The sequence below is a fragment of the Puntigrus tetrazona genome, chromosome 13 (assembly GCF_018831695.1).
Source record: "Puntigrus tetrazona isolate hp1 chromosome 13, ASM1883169v1, whole genome shotgun sequence".
In the NCBI taxonomy this organism is placed as follows: domain Eukaryota; kingdom Metazoa; phylum Chordata; class Actinopteri; order Cypriniformes; family Cyprinidae; genus Puntigrus; species Puntigrus tetrazona.
The window spans coordinates 162,411-179,709 of NC_056711.1; the positions used below are offsets into that span (position 1 = coordinate 162,411).

The following is a 17,299-nucleotide window of genomic DNA, read 5'->3' on the forward strand; positions in this document are numbered from 1 at the left end:
ATTGGCTCATTGACTGCGGAGCAGGATCAAAGGGCAGAGTGGGTCGTGTTGTGGCACAGAGAAAAGGAGTTTGCAGCATCATATGTCGCAGGCTTGACACTGCCGAGTCCTGAGCGTGCTCAGATTAGCCCTTGTTCTGACACACGAATGCCAGACGGCTGTTTCTCTCTCAGTGATGCATCCCTGCAGCAATTGATCTCCAGCAGGGCTTTCCAAAAAGAACGACATTAATCTGCTCTAAGAAAGATCGCATTAATCTTTTCTTCTCATTTCTGAAGTGCTGGCAATGTAATCCTTTCACTGTCATTTTGCCATGTTTTTGATCATTCGTAGTTTATTTGAGTTGGCTAATTTGAAGTTTGTTTTGGTCTTTTAAATTCAAATTGGGAAATGCATGCTTTTTAGTTCTTGTGCCTAGAAATAACAGTATTAGTGAAAAGTGCTTAGAAAGAAGCTAGTTGCTAAGATAGAGTTTATATTAAGCAAAAAATATATATGCGTTGTATTTGCAATAAGATATTATATTAGAACTATTGAATGAAGTATTTTTCACTGAGCTTGTCACAATTCATTCTGGTATTTCCTAATGCACAATGACTAAAATGAAGGTCTTATTTATTTTTCTGGTTGATCTGTAACATTTAAGGAGCTTGTTCCCTGTATTATACGATTTCTTTTAGCGTATTTAATTCCGTCTTGTCCCTCCAGTCCAGCCTCCTCACAGCAGTGCAGCAGCAGCCGCGCAGCAGGGAGGGTACGAGATCCCCGCTCGTCTCAGGACCCTCCACAACCTGGTGATCCAGTACGCCTCGCAGGGCCGCTATGAGGTGGCCGTTCCTCTCTGCAAACAGGCTCTGGAAGATCTGGAGAAAACATCTGGACACGATCATCCTGATGTAGCCACCATGCTCAACATTCTCGCCCTCGTCTATAGGTCTGCAAAACTCTTCACTGTTACTTTACTTTTACTTTACTTTGCTGTCCGTCTCAGCTTTTACTTTATCGTTTTAAGTATGTTAGCCACAAGCACTGCTGTCATTCGAGTTTTTGAGTTTAAAATGAAGACTTTTATTCAGCAAGTACATCATATTGATCAAAAGTGACAGTTAAGACATTTTAAAATGCTAAAAAAAAGATTTCTGATTTAAATAGACACTGTATTTATTTTTTTACTTTTTATTCATCAAATAATGTAAAAATGTTTTTTATGGTTTTCAAAAAAATATTAAGCGGCACAATTGTTTCTTGCACATCAAATATTAGAATGATTTCTGAACGATTATGTGATACTGAAAACTGGAGTAATTATGCTGAAAATGTAGCTTTGCATCACAGGAATAAATGGCACTTTAAAATACATGAAATGCTTATTTATAATATATAAAACGCTTGTTCAAAACAATGTTACTGTATTTTTGACCTTGGTGAGCATGAGAAACATCTTTCAAAATCTTTTCAAAAGTCTCATTGAAAAGTGGTGTAGATTTTCATGTTGTAATACTCTTATATACAATTTAATACGCACAATCAACATTTTTTCACAAATCACTTGGTTCACCTCTAATACCTTAAACCACATTATCTACAAGTGCTTCAAACAAATGGCCTGAGAACCTTATAGCTTTTCATACCTTCATAGCTTTTGTTAAACTATGGTAATATCTGTTTTGCAAGCCGTTTGGGACATTAGGCTATTGTGCCATCCCTCGGTTTCCATGGAAACAGCTTTTTTTTCAGGAAGACCTTAGCAACAGCCTTTTGTTGCACAATGAAGTAGCAGTAGATTGATTTAAAGTGTTTTCTGCTCTACAGGGACCAGAATAAATACAAAGAGGCAGCAAACCTCCTTAACGATGCACTGGCCATCAGAGAGAAGACCCTGGGCAGAGACCACCCTGCGGTAAGAACCTGTCCTGCTCTTATCAGTGTGTCTGACTCTGATGCTCTCCACGTTACAGAAAAAACATGAATAAACAGCTTGTGTCTGCTGACTCTGTGTGTGTGTGAGAGAGTGTGTGTGTGAGAGAGTGTGTGTGTGAGAGAGTGTGTGTGTGAGAGAGTGTGTGTGAGAGAGTGTGTGTGTGAGAGAGTGTGTGAGAGAGTGTGTGTGTGTGTGTGTGTGTGTGTGTGTGTGTGTGTGTGTGTGTGTGAGAGAGAGTGTGTGTGTGTGTGTGAGAGAGTGTGTGTGTGTGTGTGAGAGTGTGAGAGTGTGTGTGTGTGAGAGTGTGAGAGTGTGTGTGTGAGAGAGAGTGTGTGTGTGTGTGTGTGAGAGAGTGTGTGTGTGTGTGTGAGAGAGTGTGTGTGTGTGAGAGAGTGTGTGTGTGTGTGTGTGAGTGTGTGTGTGTGAGAGAGTGTGTGTGTGTGAGTGTGTGTGAGAGTGTGTGTGTGAGTGTGTGTGTGTGAGTGTGTGTGTGAGAGTGTGTGTGTGAGAGTGTGTGTGTGAGTGTGTGTGAGAGAGTGTGTGTGTGAGAGTGTGTGTGTGAGAGTGTGTGTGTGTGTTGTATGTATATTAAATTAAGCAGCACAGGCTGCTGACTTTTATTGAGTATGTCATGTGAAGCTTATGTCTTGCCTTCTCATCAGGACCAGTGTCCCACAATTCTGTTGCAGAGGTTAGATACTTCAACACCTCTTACAGATCTGTCATCTTTTTCATTCTCTATTTTCTGCCCGGTTGTTTCCTAGAGCTGGATGATATATCAACTTTTTTCACCACATTTATTCATGTTGATTTTTCGGTGTTATTAACATTTAGCAACATTGTGAATCACAATAATCTTAAAGCACTTTTCAAATAGGTACTTTTATATGTGTTTGCAACATCACTGTTTGTTTGTATATAATAATATTTTAATTGTTAAAGAAAAGTTATATAGGTAGATATATTGTTGTTGCTTTACCATTATATAATGTAGATGTAAAAACAATTAAATGTCATTATTCATTTTGTTCATTTAGTGAAAAACAATAGGAGGAAACATGCCTTTATTATTCAATTAATATTACTGTAATAATTATGTAATTAATTAATATTTATTTCTTTTGTCTGAAATTGCTGAAGTATGATTAATTATGGCATTATACTATTAATACAATACTATAAATGAAATTATGGAATAAATACTTAAAAAAAAAAAAAAAAAAAAAAATATATATATATATATATATATATATATATATATATATATATATATTATTATTATTATTATTATTATTATTATTATTATTTATTTTTTTTTTAATAATACTATAAGTATTATATATCATCAAAAGGCCAAAAATACAAATATAAGCAAGCAAGAAAGACATTTGTTTCAGCTGTATTGCCCAGCCCCGCTGTTTCCCTTTTTCTTTTTCTCACTCTCGTCGTCTGTCACACACACATGTATATCACGTGCACTGAGGTATCTCAATCAAAGGTTAATCAGAGCACATCTGAAGCACAGCACAGGGTGTTTGTGTGCGCATCTTAAACAGAGCACACTGGGAAAATTCCTCCTTGATCAGTTTTCCTGTAATAATGATTTTCCTTAAGATGAAATGAGTATGTAAATGATTGCACTAATTCAAAATGACTGATTAAAAATTTACATTTAATAATGTAGTGACAAATCTTCGCTCTTTTAATTTTTATTTGAATTTGCCTTTTTTTAAGCTGTGTGACTGAAATATATCCGTTTCTAAATGTATATTTCTGTTTTCCTGTGTATGCAGGTGGCTGCCACACTGAACAACCTGGCAGTTCTTTATGGCAAACGAGGGAAGTACAAGGAAGCAGAGCCTCTGTGTAAAAGGGCGCTGGAGATCAGGGAGAAGGTGAGTCAGAGGTCAACCTGATGAATAATGCGTAGGACTTTCTAATAACTTAAATATTTATTCCCCATCGGTTTTATGAGCATGCGTTCTGAGTTCTGAGCTCTGCCTTTTATCCCTTTCATTCAAAGACTAAAGAGTAAAGCATTCATCTTCAAAAGCTCTGACTTATTTTAGTCTTAGGAGAGATGTGAAACGACTCTTAAAACATGTTTATCTAAGCAGTGAAGCTCTCTATTTCTTTTCTTAGGGGTTATTACTATTCTGTGCTAAAACTTTGTGAATTTAAAAGACCTAAAATAACACGCAGGCCTCTTTTTAAGTTGTGTTTGCAGAGCTCGGGAAGACCGACACCTATTTTTCCGAAATAGGACGCTCATATTTTTTTCCCTTGGACCTGTTGAGAAGGACTTAATATTTCAGTTTACTATTTAAGACTATCTTCTGCTGCTTGGAGTCTTCTCCTTCTCCATAGTTCACCGTACAACTTTTTTTCTCATTTTTCAAAAATAGCACATTGCAGAATAGACGTGCAGCGGGCACACACTCTAGACTCGGCTCTCTCCTGCTGTGTCACAGATTTATTTCGATCTCTTTATGGAGAGTTTTCTTCTAATCCTGTGCGATAAAGCTCTTACTGGAAGTCTTGAGAGTCTTACTCTGAGTGCTGCGTCTCACACATGCAGAGCTGAGAGAAAGAGCTTAGACAACCTGCTGAATCCAGACTCCCATCGCTTAACTTCTGCAGACATTTCACATTGTCCTTTCTTGGTCGGTATTAACAAACACTTCTGTTCAAAAGTTTGGAGTTGGTAAGGTTGGGTTTTTTTTTTTTTTGCTTTTAAAGAAATTGATACTTTTTTTCAGCAAGGATGCGTTAAATTGAGCAAAGGCGATAGTGACATATAAGACATTTAGTATATTACAAAAGGTTTGTATTTCAAATAAATGCTGCTTTTTTTATCTTCCATGAAAGAATCCTAAAAATGCATCATGATTTTAAGAAAAAGATAAGCAGAATGATATCTGAATACTGAAGGTGCTGAAGATATATTGAAATGGAAAGAAGATATAAAATTGTAACAATGTCAAAATATTACAGTTTTCATTCAAGTAAATACAGTGTTGAAATGCATCTTTTTAAAAAAAATGTATATATAACTTATCAATTCCAATCTTCGTGTGTGTATACATGCACATATATATGCATACAGACATTATAATATATGTATATATGTGTGTATAACAATATAAGATTGTTTTATGTGTTTGCATCACCTCAACAATGACTTATAAGTTGAGTTGAGTCAGAACAGTTTTATAGGATATATTGAGCATTCGTCTTTTGTATTGCTGATGCCACCTTGTTATAGAAGTCTTTTAGGAGCAATGAATCACTGTAATACTCTTTCTGAAACTGATGATGATGATAAGGTGGAGGAGGAAGATGATGATGATGATTTTTATCTAAAGACTAGTGATTGTGTTAGTGGAAGTAGTTGTTTATTAACAAAACATTCAGCCACAACACTAGTAAGCATATGGCCTCAGAGCCCCTGCCTGTGAGCAGTCGGTTTCTCTCCACATGCGTCTGGACACCCACAGAGAGGGAGATGCTCACTGCAAATGATCAGTAAAAGCCCCCCCAAGGCACGTCTGTTCTAGACAGAGAAATACAGCTTAGGAATGAATGCATGTATTTGCTAGAGTCAGGGGCCATTTATACAATGTGTTATGATTTTTAAAAAAGGGAGGTGTGGGGTAGCGGAATGAAAAAGATGTTTTTTCTACTTTAACTTAAGCACCACTATCTTGCCACTAAATGCAGCGATCAAACGCTTCCATCTTCCACATTTTTACGAAAGAAAAGCAGTGCAGGGGAATGCAAAAACGCAAGCGCTTTAACTTGAGCATTTCACTTTTAAAACGCTGTGTCATGCACAAGGTGCAGCAAAAGATGCGAGACACAAGTGCAGTCAAATCTTCTGCACATTTACATAGAATAACCATGCAGAAGTAGTATACTGAATATCTTTACCTGCTGCGTCTTGCACAGCTTTCTAAAAACATGCTACTTTTTACTATGCTGTGTAATGTGCCAGACATTGCAAGAGATGCACTAGATGGATGTTTGACTACGTGTTTGCATAGAAAAACAAGTGAAATGCAAAAAATTACGTGTGAGTGGCTGTTTCAGCTAATAGATCTAACCAGCCGAATAATCTAGTAATAACCTGTCTGTGGATGGGTGTAAACTACTTGAGTCAGTGTAAGGCTTTAGACTTTAGAATAAGTCTAAAGCAGCTGAATAACTTGGGGTGTGTTTGTTTTGGTGTGTCAGGTGCTGGGAAAGGACCACCCTGATGTTGCCAAGCAGCTGAATAATCTGGCCTTGCTGTGTCAGAACCAAGGCAAGTATGAAGAGGTGGAGTACTACTACCAGAGGGCCCTGGAGATCTACCAGACCAAACTGGGCCCCGACGACCCCAACGTGGCCAAGACCAAAAACAACCTGGTACAAACACTCACGCTTCACACTCGACCTGCATTCAAACAGACACACACCAATGTGAATGTGTGAATGTGTGTGTGAATGTGTGTGTGTATGTGTGTGTATTTATGTATTCCTGAGAATGTTTGCAGAAAACAAAACCACCTGCTGATTGTCTTACTTGGCAAAAAAAATCTCATTACAATACAACAGGTTTATTTTCAACTGGTCAGCTTTTGTTTAACGTCCATATGGTGTGGTGTCCGCTGTGCTGTTTGCTGCAGGATTTCTGTAGTGTCAGCAGATTGTACAAATCAGATATGTATCATTCATTCAGCTTTTAGTGTAATGGAAGAAGCTTTTAGAGTAAATGCGCCTGCTCAGATGTCTTTGAGGTTTAGGTTATCTGCCAGTTATGATTAGATGTGCCAATGTATCAGCCATCAGACAATTATTGAGCAAATTAACAGCAGCTGCAATCAAGCACAAGGACTAGTTGATGTGATGTTTGGTTTATTAATGAATTAGTTACATTTATTGTAGTCTCTTGATGGTGCCTATCAACATTTTTCTGCACATAATAGGGTTGCATGATTATGACAAATCATATGTTGATTATTCACTTGCAATTATTAATTACAAGTAAAACTATTCACATTGTGTATACCATTGTTTGAAGGAACTTTGTATTTTTTTATATGAAAATTAATTAAATGAAAAAACTTAAACTGAAATTGTTTTATTGCTTTTCTGTAGTACTAAGCCTCAAATGTCAACTATTCATCCGATTGGTTCAAAAACATGCATGGTATTATAATTTTAAACTAAAACTATAATTAAAACAATGGAAAAACAATTAAGATAACACGTAGAAAGAAAAAAACACAGAAACACTCAGAATAACACGAGTGGACTGAACAATTATTGCCTTTTTGAACAATGAAGTAATTGGGTCTAATTCAGTTTAATAATTAAAAATTAATAAATATACTTACTCAAGTGAAATCTGCAAAATGTGATTTATTTACTAAAATATTCAAGTCCATTCTTATTAATGAGCCATTTGTTCTTGTTCTCAGGCTTCGTGCTATCTGAAGCAGGGGAAGTTCAAGCAGGCAGAGACTCTGTATAAAGAGATCCTCACCCGAGCCCATGAGAGAGAGTTTGGCTCTGTTGATGGTACGTGTGCGTGTTTTTCCAGACCCAAGCATTTTCAGAATATCCTTTTTTCTACGTTGTTCTCTATAGGGTATGTAAATTTGCTATATATTATTCTTCTCAAAACTAAAGCTCACTTTTTAATGCCAACATCAGCAGCTCAGCAAAGCTTATTCACAGATAACATTCACAAATGTAAGGAATACTCTGTAGAGATGTATTATATATGTGTGATAATGTTGCTGGTAGTATGAAGTTAATCATCATTGTAAAAATTGCATTATCTGGCCGTTCCTAAAGATTTAGATACATTTTTACTTAATAACCTGAAAGTAAATAACAGTGTGAACAGTACATTTAATATACAGTATAAATATTAAAATGTATTCATCCCAGAACATTACAAAATATTTAAACATTTCTTACACTTTGAGGCACTTATGCACAATCATATAAACTTTATTTAATATTTATTTATTTATGCTCTTTCTTTCACTTGCTTGCTCGCGCACACACACACACACACACACACACACACACACACACACACACACACACACACGTTGACAGGTAAAGATGTTGATCAGTTGTGAAGCTCTAACAGAGAGCTCAGTTGTAAGCTGAAAGCTCCTGCTGTTTCTGTCGGGGAACTCACTGATCACCTCAGGCACTAGAACACCATCACTCATTATATTGAACCTAATGATCTGGTATGCGTGTCTGTCTCTGAACTGATGCTGTTTTTATGTCCTTGGTTTCCCCCTGCAGATGAAAATAAACCCATCTGGATGCATGCAGAGGAGAGAGAAGAGCAAAGCAAGGTGAGGACGGGTCAAGTGTCACCGGAGAAGATTCATTTAGTAATTTGCTGGTAATCTTTTAATGTCGGACAACTGTCAAATAATTGTGATATTGAGAGTTTGTGCTTTAACTTTTTTTTTTCAGGGCAAGCAAAAGGATGGTTCTCCGTTTGGAGAGTATGGTGGCTGGTACAAGGCCTGTAAAGTCGACAGGTCAGATAATTTCTCATTTGCTGCATACATTGATACAAATACCCAGATTAGTTTGTGCAGTGTTACCACGGCGGCATCACAATGAAGTGTTTTCCTATCTGACCTTTACCGCCTGCAGCCCGACTGTCACGACCACGCTGAAGAATCTCGGAGCTCTCTACAGGAGACAGGGCAAGTTTGAGGCTGCGGATACTCTGGAGGAGGCGGCTCTGCGCTCCAGAAAGCAGGTGTGTGTGTGTGTGTGTGTGTGTGTGTGTGTGTCTATTGGTCGGATATAAACAAGGTGAACCGTGAATTGAAACATGATCCTCAGGATTCAGTAGATCAGTAGATCTTTATTATGGCGTCATAAAGGTTTAGATGTTTAAAGCTTTCTGTAATACTATTACATTTACAAAGCTCTTTTGGTTGCAATTATGTTAATCAGTATTTTCCTTAAACGAAAAAACACTTTTTTTACTTATTGGTGGTCAATTATTAGTAATGGTTCTTATTACGGTGTCAGACTTTTAAAGAATAGAAAGTTCAATGCACAGCTTTAAGATAATTATTTATAACATTAAAAAGCTTTTTACTGCTATATAATATATAATATAATATAATGCATCCTTGCTAAATAAAAGTATTATTTTTTTAACTGTATTTTCCAATGGTGCCATGTCAGTGTTTACACAGAAATATGAAGGTGCACAACTGTAAGCAAATGTTTACTGAGCATCAAAGCAGCATATTTTATTATTCCAAATTTTTTTAGCAGTAGAATATTTTTTTTCATGCATTATTCTTTATTTATTCTAAAATATAATGTGTGAAATATATCACTTTATTCTAAATGTTTAAAATACACTATGCAACAAACATGTATGGTGATATATAGCTTAGAAAATGGACAAGTGTCATGTAAATGTCATAAATGTACTCTTTTAAGATTTACTACAATATAAGCACTGTAGTAATTAGATTCAAAGATTTCCGATCATATTTGAGGATTTTCAGCGTGTTGTTTTGTCTGTTCCTCAAGGGTCTGGACACAGCACATAAGCAGCGTGTGGCGGAGGTGCTGGGAGACCCTGAAGTACGAGAGAAGCAGCGGAGCCGTGAGAGCCTGACCTCTGACACGGTGAAGTACGAAAGCGGCCCTGATGGAGGAGAGGAAGTGAGTATGAGCGTGGAGTGGAACGGGGTAAGTACAGTACACACCGCCCAGCCTCACACACACACACACACACACGGTCCGTGGGTCTCAGAGTCCTGGCAGGCAGAAATATACAGTGTATGGATAGCGGCTTGTAATTCTGACCAGACAGGACACAATGAAGCTCCTCATAGGCCTCAGAATATGTCCACCCCACCTCACATCCAGAATTAGATTACATGAAGAATAATGCATTTGCATCTGTGCCAGTGCATTGATCAAACGCATAATTTGAAACAGGAACATGAATCACTGGAAGCAGATCAAACCTGAAATTAGATGCAGCTCATTATATTGTCTCGTATGATTAGAGGACTATTGATTGGTAGGCTCGTATGGGATTTAGTTTCAAAAGTATGAAAGTAACCAAAGTCGGTTCCGCAAAGTTGCTCTCAACAAACCCTCATTGCTAGGCCTGTGTTTTTGAGGTTCAAACAGTGTTTTAGTGGATTAGGCTTATACTTTATACTCCATACATTGTTGCAGTTATAGCCCTCTTGCTGAATGTTGATCTGTTTGCCTGTAGTGCTTTATAGTAGCCTGACATGAAATCATATTAACCCTTTCAACCCGCAATTAACATATTGTACATACTGTTATATTTAGTACATGCTTTTTATACATTTTCATATATAATACACTACCAGTTAAACATTTGGAGACACTTAACTAAATGTATGATATTAAAAAGTATATATATATTTTTTTATTTTAAATTAATTTTGTAAACAGATTTTATTATAATGTTGATATTATTATTACATTTATTTTACCATTACATTGAATAAATTCTGTTATTAAATATAATTTTGTATAATTGTTATTATAATAGTAATAATAATATTCATAATAAGAGGTGTGTCTAAGCTTTTAAATGGTAGTGTATTCATAAACACACTTTATATATTCAGGAGTATACATGTTTTAAAATTTAAATGACATAAATTACGTAATTGTATTTAATTGAAATGTGTGTGTGTATATGAAAACATTCTAAGTTATTTGTTGATATACCTGCAATTTATGAAAAATTTAAAAAATATGCCATTGCTGTTTTTTAAACACCCTTTCATTAACAGTTAATTTTGTGCCAGATACAATGCATTGTTTAAAAAAATGACACAAGTTTAATGAACACCGAACGATGTGACTAGTCCTAAATCTAAACCAGAATTTATTCGTTAACCTTTTCTTTGCAACAGTTCATTAGATGAATATGAACTCCCCTCCTCTGAGGCAGATGTTTTGTAGCTGCTGTTTCGACCATCACACCTCTGCTGTAGTCTCTCTGCAATTCTGAGTCACAACTTTAATGCTGCTGTAGCAACAGTAACCATAGTGCCAAGACAACCAATCAGCATCGCCCCCCTGGCGAGAACCCATCTTGCTCAGATTGTGGGCGGCTCCCATCAAGCTGGTTTGGCTGTGACCTCATTCACCTGATTTGCCCTTTTCTGTCTTTCTTGCTTACATGTCCTTGTTTCTTTCTCACACACGCGTATAGCTCAGGACCGTATACTGTCTAAATCTTTCGCAAACATGCATTTGTTTTTCTTACATCTACAGGCAGTCACATACACACACAGAGCATACAATCAGCGAAATCTCACGTACATATTGGGGTCACTCACATGTTGGCGTGGGCTGTGTGTTCTGTACTCCTGGTGTGTGTTTTTCTGATTTGTCTCATTGAATGCCTGCTCTTATCCTATTTGTGAATGCGTGTTTGTAAAATCTCCTCTTGCTTTCTACCTCTTGCCTGCCTGTTTTCATGCTATTATCCTCGTCTATTCATATGCCTCTCCCAATCAAATCTGAGGTCCATAATGTATCAGCTTGCACAAATCAATGGGTCCTCAGGGTTGATAGTGTGCCATTTTTAGACCGTGCCCAAGGTTGATGGAATGGGCTCATGGAAAACAGCCTGTGGCTTTAGCCTCTGAAATAAATTCAGCATAGAAGTTTTATTTAGTAAGCCATTTTCCTCAAAACAAGCACATGATCCCATGTGTGGTCATAGCAGCACAAGATTTGCTTTCTCTTTAGGATCGTTGTTTTGTTCCAGCTTTTATTTGCTTTGTTTATGCCTTGTTTATTGTCTAGCATGGGATCTTCTGAGGAGTGTATTCAGGATGAGCTAATTTTAATACTCATTTACATGTTTCCTTCTGACTTAATAACATACTATACGCAAATGCTAACACGAATGCACGAATTTCAAATGGATGGTACTGTAACAATCTTTAAATAAAGAGCAATGCCAAAAACCTGGCAAATACAGTTCAGTATCATTGTCAAAGGCAAATTCATCAGCAGGAAAAAAAAAAGATTTAGTAAAAAGTAAAAAAAAATAATAATAATTTGCCTTAACCCAGCACTGTTCCACCCTTTCCCTGAGCTGTGAGAAAAGTTTTAGAAAGTTGTGACTTGATGTGGTCATTAGACCAAGGCTCCGCAACTCCGTGTTTGCCTGTGACCTACCTTGCTAAACTGCAAAATGTCATCAAACGCTTCCCCATCCCATAATGCACAATGTTTGGTCTGCTTTTTGTGCGCACCCGTGTACAGTTGCTGCATTCACACCTGCCCAAACAAACCACACCAAGAGAGATACCAAACTCTAGTGTGAGTTGATACAAAACCAAACTAAATAAGGCAGGTGTGAAAGCACCCTTAATTTGTGTTTTCCAAAGATGAAAAAGATCTTAAAAGTTTGCAGTGACATGTTTATGGGTTTAAGACTTTTTCCTGCAAAACTCTGTTCGAACTGCTGCTTCTTTTGTGAGAAGTATTCCTCCACATTAAACATCCAACATCCTCAGCAAGAACTGTTCCTTCACCATCACGGTAGTTGACCTAGAAACAGATTATAGGTCAGGAATCATCGGACTCGGTCCTGGAGGGCCGATGTCCTGCAGAGTTAAGCTCCAATCTTAATTAAACACACCTGAGCAGCTAATCAACGTCTTACAGGGTATACTTGAAACTTCTAGGTAAGTGTGTTGAGGTTAGTTGGAGATGAACTCTGCAGGACATTGGCAGAGCTGTCTTAAGATAGGGAGAGGAGAAGGGTCTGTGTTATTTACTATTGGAGAAATGTAACAGCTAAATTGGACCACATGTGCCTTAATAACCAATTACATTACAAGTGGCTAATGGTTGCAGGCTTGCCGCCTTCTAGTAAATTTGAGCATTCGTGTTCATTTGCATGCACTTAGTGTGTTTTAGTCGTTACTGCCATCCCATCTTTTGTTTCACTTCTTATGTCTTCTTATGACTTTCAATTTCAGCCTCCTAATGATATAACATTTTGTCTCATTTGTTCCTCTTTCTCTGTAACCTCTCTCCTCCTTATGAACTTATTCTGCCTACTTTTGCATTGCTCTCTCTCTCTCTCTCTCTCTCTCTCTCTCTCTCTCTCTCTCTCTCTCTCTCTCTCTCTCTCTCTCTCTCACTCTCTCTTTCTCTTTCTCTTTCTCTCTCTCTCTTTCTCGTGTGGTTGGCAGGTGTAACTCCAGATGCCTTGTTGTGGTTGTTGAACTTACCTTCTGCATGATGGACGCCCTCCTCACCCCCCTCTCCAGCTTTGCTGTTTTTCGTCTCCTCTCTCCGAATGGCACCTTTCCTTCTTCTCCTCCTCTTCCTCCTCCTCCTGTGGGCATAACTGGGCTAAAGCATGCCCAACCGGCCAACATCCTTGGCCTTTCGTTCTTGTCAAAGCTGAACTAAACCTCTCTTCTATCTCGCAGCACTATAATAATCTGTCAGTCTGTAATTTGTCAGTAGAGAGATCTCTTCTTGCCTGTCAGTCTCTTTAACCGTTTGTCTGTTCATCTGGGATGTAAGCTGCCACTATGTCTTTGTGTCTCTAATTAACTACAGTAGAGCTCCTGCTGTATAAAGCTATCTCTCCTAGTAAACACTCTCTGTTTTCCTGTTCAATTACTCCTGAGGGACTACCCTCCATTTTCCTTCCCATCTCTAACACCGACTGGAATTTTCATCTCGGTTATTTTGTCTTAATACAGCTGCTTTGGTGTTTAAGCAATAGTTCATCCAGGACTGAAAATTCTGTCGTTATTTGCTCACCCTCATGTTGTTCCAAACCTATTTGCGATTGTTTTTCTCCACTGAACACAAATGGGTTTTTTTTTTTCTTGACATTGACCATATCTGTCAAGCTACCATAAAAAATAGTCCATGACTTGCATTATATTTCAAGTCTGTATAAAAGAGCTGTGCAATGAGAAAACACACACACACACACACACATTTGGAACGACATGAGATGAATCTTTAATGGAAGAAAGAGCCTGAGAGTAAACCTTAGTCAGAGTACATATAAGATTTAATTTGACAAATTAAAACAAAGTCTACTTCACAAAAGCAATGTTCTGGGTTCAATACAAATTAAACTCAACAGCATTTTTGGCATAATTTGAGGAAAAAGATAATTTCATGGTTACAGTAATGCAGAAAATTGTCAAGCTTCCTGACAGTTTGTAAACGTGTTCAGTATAACTTATTTATTAACTTAAAAATACTTTTTAAAACAATAAATATGTATAAATAAGGGTTCACTTGTTTCTCCGGAAGTCTGAAGACAAAACAATAGAAAAATAGCAGAATATAGCTTAATTGACGAAAAAGACTTGTGGGCTATATATAAAAATGTGTTATGTGAAAAAGCATATTGCTGTACTAAATAAAAATGCAAAATAAACTGAGGAATAAGATTTAAATTATATACGGTGAAAATCCCCATCAAACCACAATGCTATGAACAGAGCTTGTCTTGTATTGAAGTCAGCATTGGTTTGTGCTGCAGGGCCCGTGATGCTTAGTTCTCATTGGCTCCCCTCGATGTCTTGCAGTGCCGTGGGCCATTTGAACTCTGACCTGCGCTGTCTGAAAGAGAGCCCTGTAATGCTATGTCTCTCACACACTTCCTGTACAGTGCATTAATGTGGCATGGTTGTGTCGTTCAGCTTCTGTATAGACCAAGTCTTGCATTTCACACACGTTTCACAAACATTTCATATTGACCATTATTGTGAGACCACTTTATATAGTAGAACACTAGAGAGGGTAGATGAGAGGAAAGAGAGGGATGGGATGGGACGAATAGAAGCATGTCTGTAGAAACCGATGCTCTTGTTTTCTTTCTCCTACTAACATGTTCTCTGGTGTGTTGCTGCATCTTGTGTCTTTCATAACTTCTAATAAAACTGACTTTGCTCACCACAGCCTCTGCCTGTGTGCTCTTTCTCTTCATCTGTTTTTGAATGCATGTGTTTTTTTGGTGTAATATTGAAGCCTGATGTTGGTGTTTGTGAGTGTTGTGGCTGACTGCTGTAACAGCTTTTTTATGGAGGTGTTGGTCAGGATTTTTCTGGGTCAGTGTTGCATCTTCTTCAGCCCTCTACTTCCTTTCCCCTCCATCAACCCCTCCTCGTTTTCCTGGATGAATAGTTGGGCACAGGGGTCAAAGGTGAGAGGTCGCAGCAGAAGAGACTGCAGCAGAGCAGACTGTGGTAAAGATATCGGGAACTTATAGGATATTTCAAGAGTCATATGTTCATTGGAAATTAATATATTTTTATAAATAATTTAATTTAATTTGTGAGTGCAGTCTCTACACAATTTGTTTTTTTTAAATAATTTAATTTATATATTGAATTTATAATTTATTTGTAATTATTCTTAGATGCAGTATTTAGGAGAGTGTCATTTAAACTGAATTTCTGTTATTTAATAAAATATTAATAGGTTTGTAAATTTTTTATTTACTAATATTTGTTTAAATATGCTTTTTAATAATTTTTTTACTTTAAAATATATTTTTCAACTTTTAAATTTAAAATGTTCTAAAAAGAAAAAAAATCTAGAAAGAAAAAATACCAAAAACCTAACTGTGGTCATATGTAAGCTATATTTAAAGACATTCAGCATTTTTAGGTCAATTAATTAAGTTAATAAGTTTTATTTGTTTTTAGGTTTTTGGAATTTATCTATTTGTGGTAAAAGGTTAAATGGTTCAACATATTGTTATGGTAATAACCTTAAAGGGACAAAGGGAGTTTTAATTTTTGGGTGAACTGTCCCCTTAAATGGAAGGACCTTATTTACAAAACCAGGTAAGTGGTCACTGAACCTGAGTGTGCTTAATAATGAGCAAGTGTCCATGGACTGTGCCCTCTATCACTAATGTGCACAATGTAAATAAGCATATGTGGTTTGACGCTGTAGCTTTTCTCTTCGCAGGACGGCTCAGGCTCGCTGAAGCGCAGCGGTTCCTTTAGTAAACTGCGGGCCTCTATCCGGCGCAGCAGTGAGAAACTGGTCCGCAAGCTCAAAGGAGGCGGCTTACGAGAAAACGAACCCAAAAACCCTGGGTAACTATCACTATCCCTATTCTCAGACCAAACCTCTCCTTTTCGATATCCCAAACCTTCTCACTACGGACTAAACAATGGCTGATAGGCGTGCGTGACGCTGTGAACATTAAACCTCAAACACAACATACACTGGAGTAGCACACTGACTTCTGCTTTAAAATCTGGGGAAGGGAAATGCTCAGACATTTTTTGATTCGAGTTTTAACTGAACTCTAAAGTAGATGTCAAAGAGCAGGACTGGTTTTAGGGTCCTAGAGGGACAGAATGATCTGTAACACCAGATATCTGTCTGGAATGATGGTCATTTAGACTTTAAAAATAATTGAAAGGGTCACTGGGACTGTAAATACGGAAAGGCTGAAGTTAATTAAGGTGAATTGCTCTTTAACACTGAATGACACCAAAAAAATGATTTTACCCATCTCAGATTTTTAAAAGGGATTTATAGAATTATCTCTTTAATGTGAGGGGAGGTTTACTACATGGAGATGGGATTTTGCACATTGTGATGACCTCTGCCGGTATATATGCAAAGTCTCTTTCTCACTCACCCAGTTTTAAGTGGATGAAGGAGTTTGCTTGCTTTATTAACTGAACTGTATTTTTTGCACACGTACGAACCTGCTTAACCCTGACTTGCCATCTAACGTGACGGGTGGTGTTATGATGGTCCACTCACTCGTGTCTGTTACTGGGGTTCCTGTAGCATCTGATTTGCCAGATGTGACTAACTTTCTCTCCTTACCCTGTAAAATGCAATTTATGTTTTTATTTATTCCTTGCATTTTAACTTTATTTTTTGGCCAGTGTTGTTATGATTTTGTTGTTCATCTTTTATGCCTTTTTTTGCTTGGTGACCTTTTTTTTTGATGCCTTTTTCTTGTCTGCTTGGTTCTGTTTTTTTTTTTATTTGAGGACTTTTATTTCTCTGTGCTGTCTTGTACATTTGTTTCATTTTGAATAAACATTTCCATGCAAATTTGCTGTCTGCTGCATGCCTGTTTCCTCCGTTTTCTGTCTCGTGGTCTCATTTGCTGTGTTACCCAATTTTTTTTCTCATCTCCTCATATCTTCTGTCTACCAGTACCCTGGCAAATGTCTTCTTCTATTGATTGAAATTCCTGTCAAGGTGACCCTTTTAACAGGCTGTGACATGTCTCCACTGTTAGTAAATATAGAGGTTTTTATGCGTTAAAAAAAAAAGGAATGTACTTTTGTAACTCCACTGTTA

The 17,299-nt window shown here is 37.3% G+C and overlaps 1 protein-coding gene across 7 annotated transcripts in view; it reads left to right on the top strand.

Annotated features, from left to right (window-relative positions):
* Positions 1-17,299, top strand: part of klc1a (kinesin light chain 1a) — a 33,000-nt gene that overhangs the window by 11,972 nt on the left and 3,729 nt on the right. For 2 of the 7 annotated variants that reach the window (XM_043255646.1, XM_043255648.1), the window contains exons 6-15: positions 709-934; positions 1,813-1,900; positions 3,715-3,816; positions 6,155-6,328; positions 7,384-7,483; positions 8,231-8,283; positions 8,408-8,475; positions 8,594-8,702; positions 9,497-9,631; positions 15,935-16,065. In XM_043255646.1, coding sequence (XP_043111581.1) covers positions 709-934; positions 1,813-1,900; positions 3,715-3,816; positions 6,155-6,328; positions 7,384-7,483; positions 8,231-8,283; positions 8,408-8,475; positions 8,594-8,702; positions 9,497-9,631; positions 15,935-16,065 — 1,186 coding nt within the window. Of the gene's footprint in view, positions 1-708; positions 935-1,812; positions 1,901-3,714; positions 3,817-6,154; positions 6,329-7,383; positions 7,484-8,230; positions 8,284-8,407; positions 8,476-8,593; positions 8,703-9,496; positions 9,659-13,176; positions 14,917-15,934; positions 17,249-17,299 lie in introns of those variants that run through there. The other 5 variants (XM_043255645.1, XM_043255647.1, XR_006252363.1 and 2 more) reach the window with 4 other exon arrangements.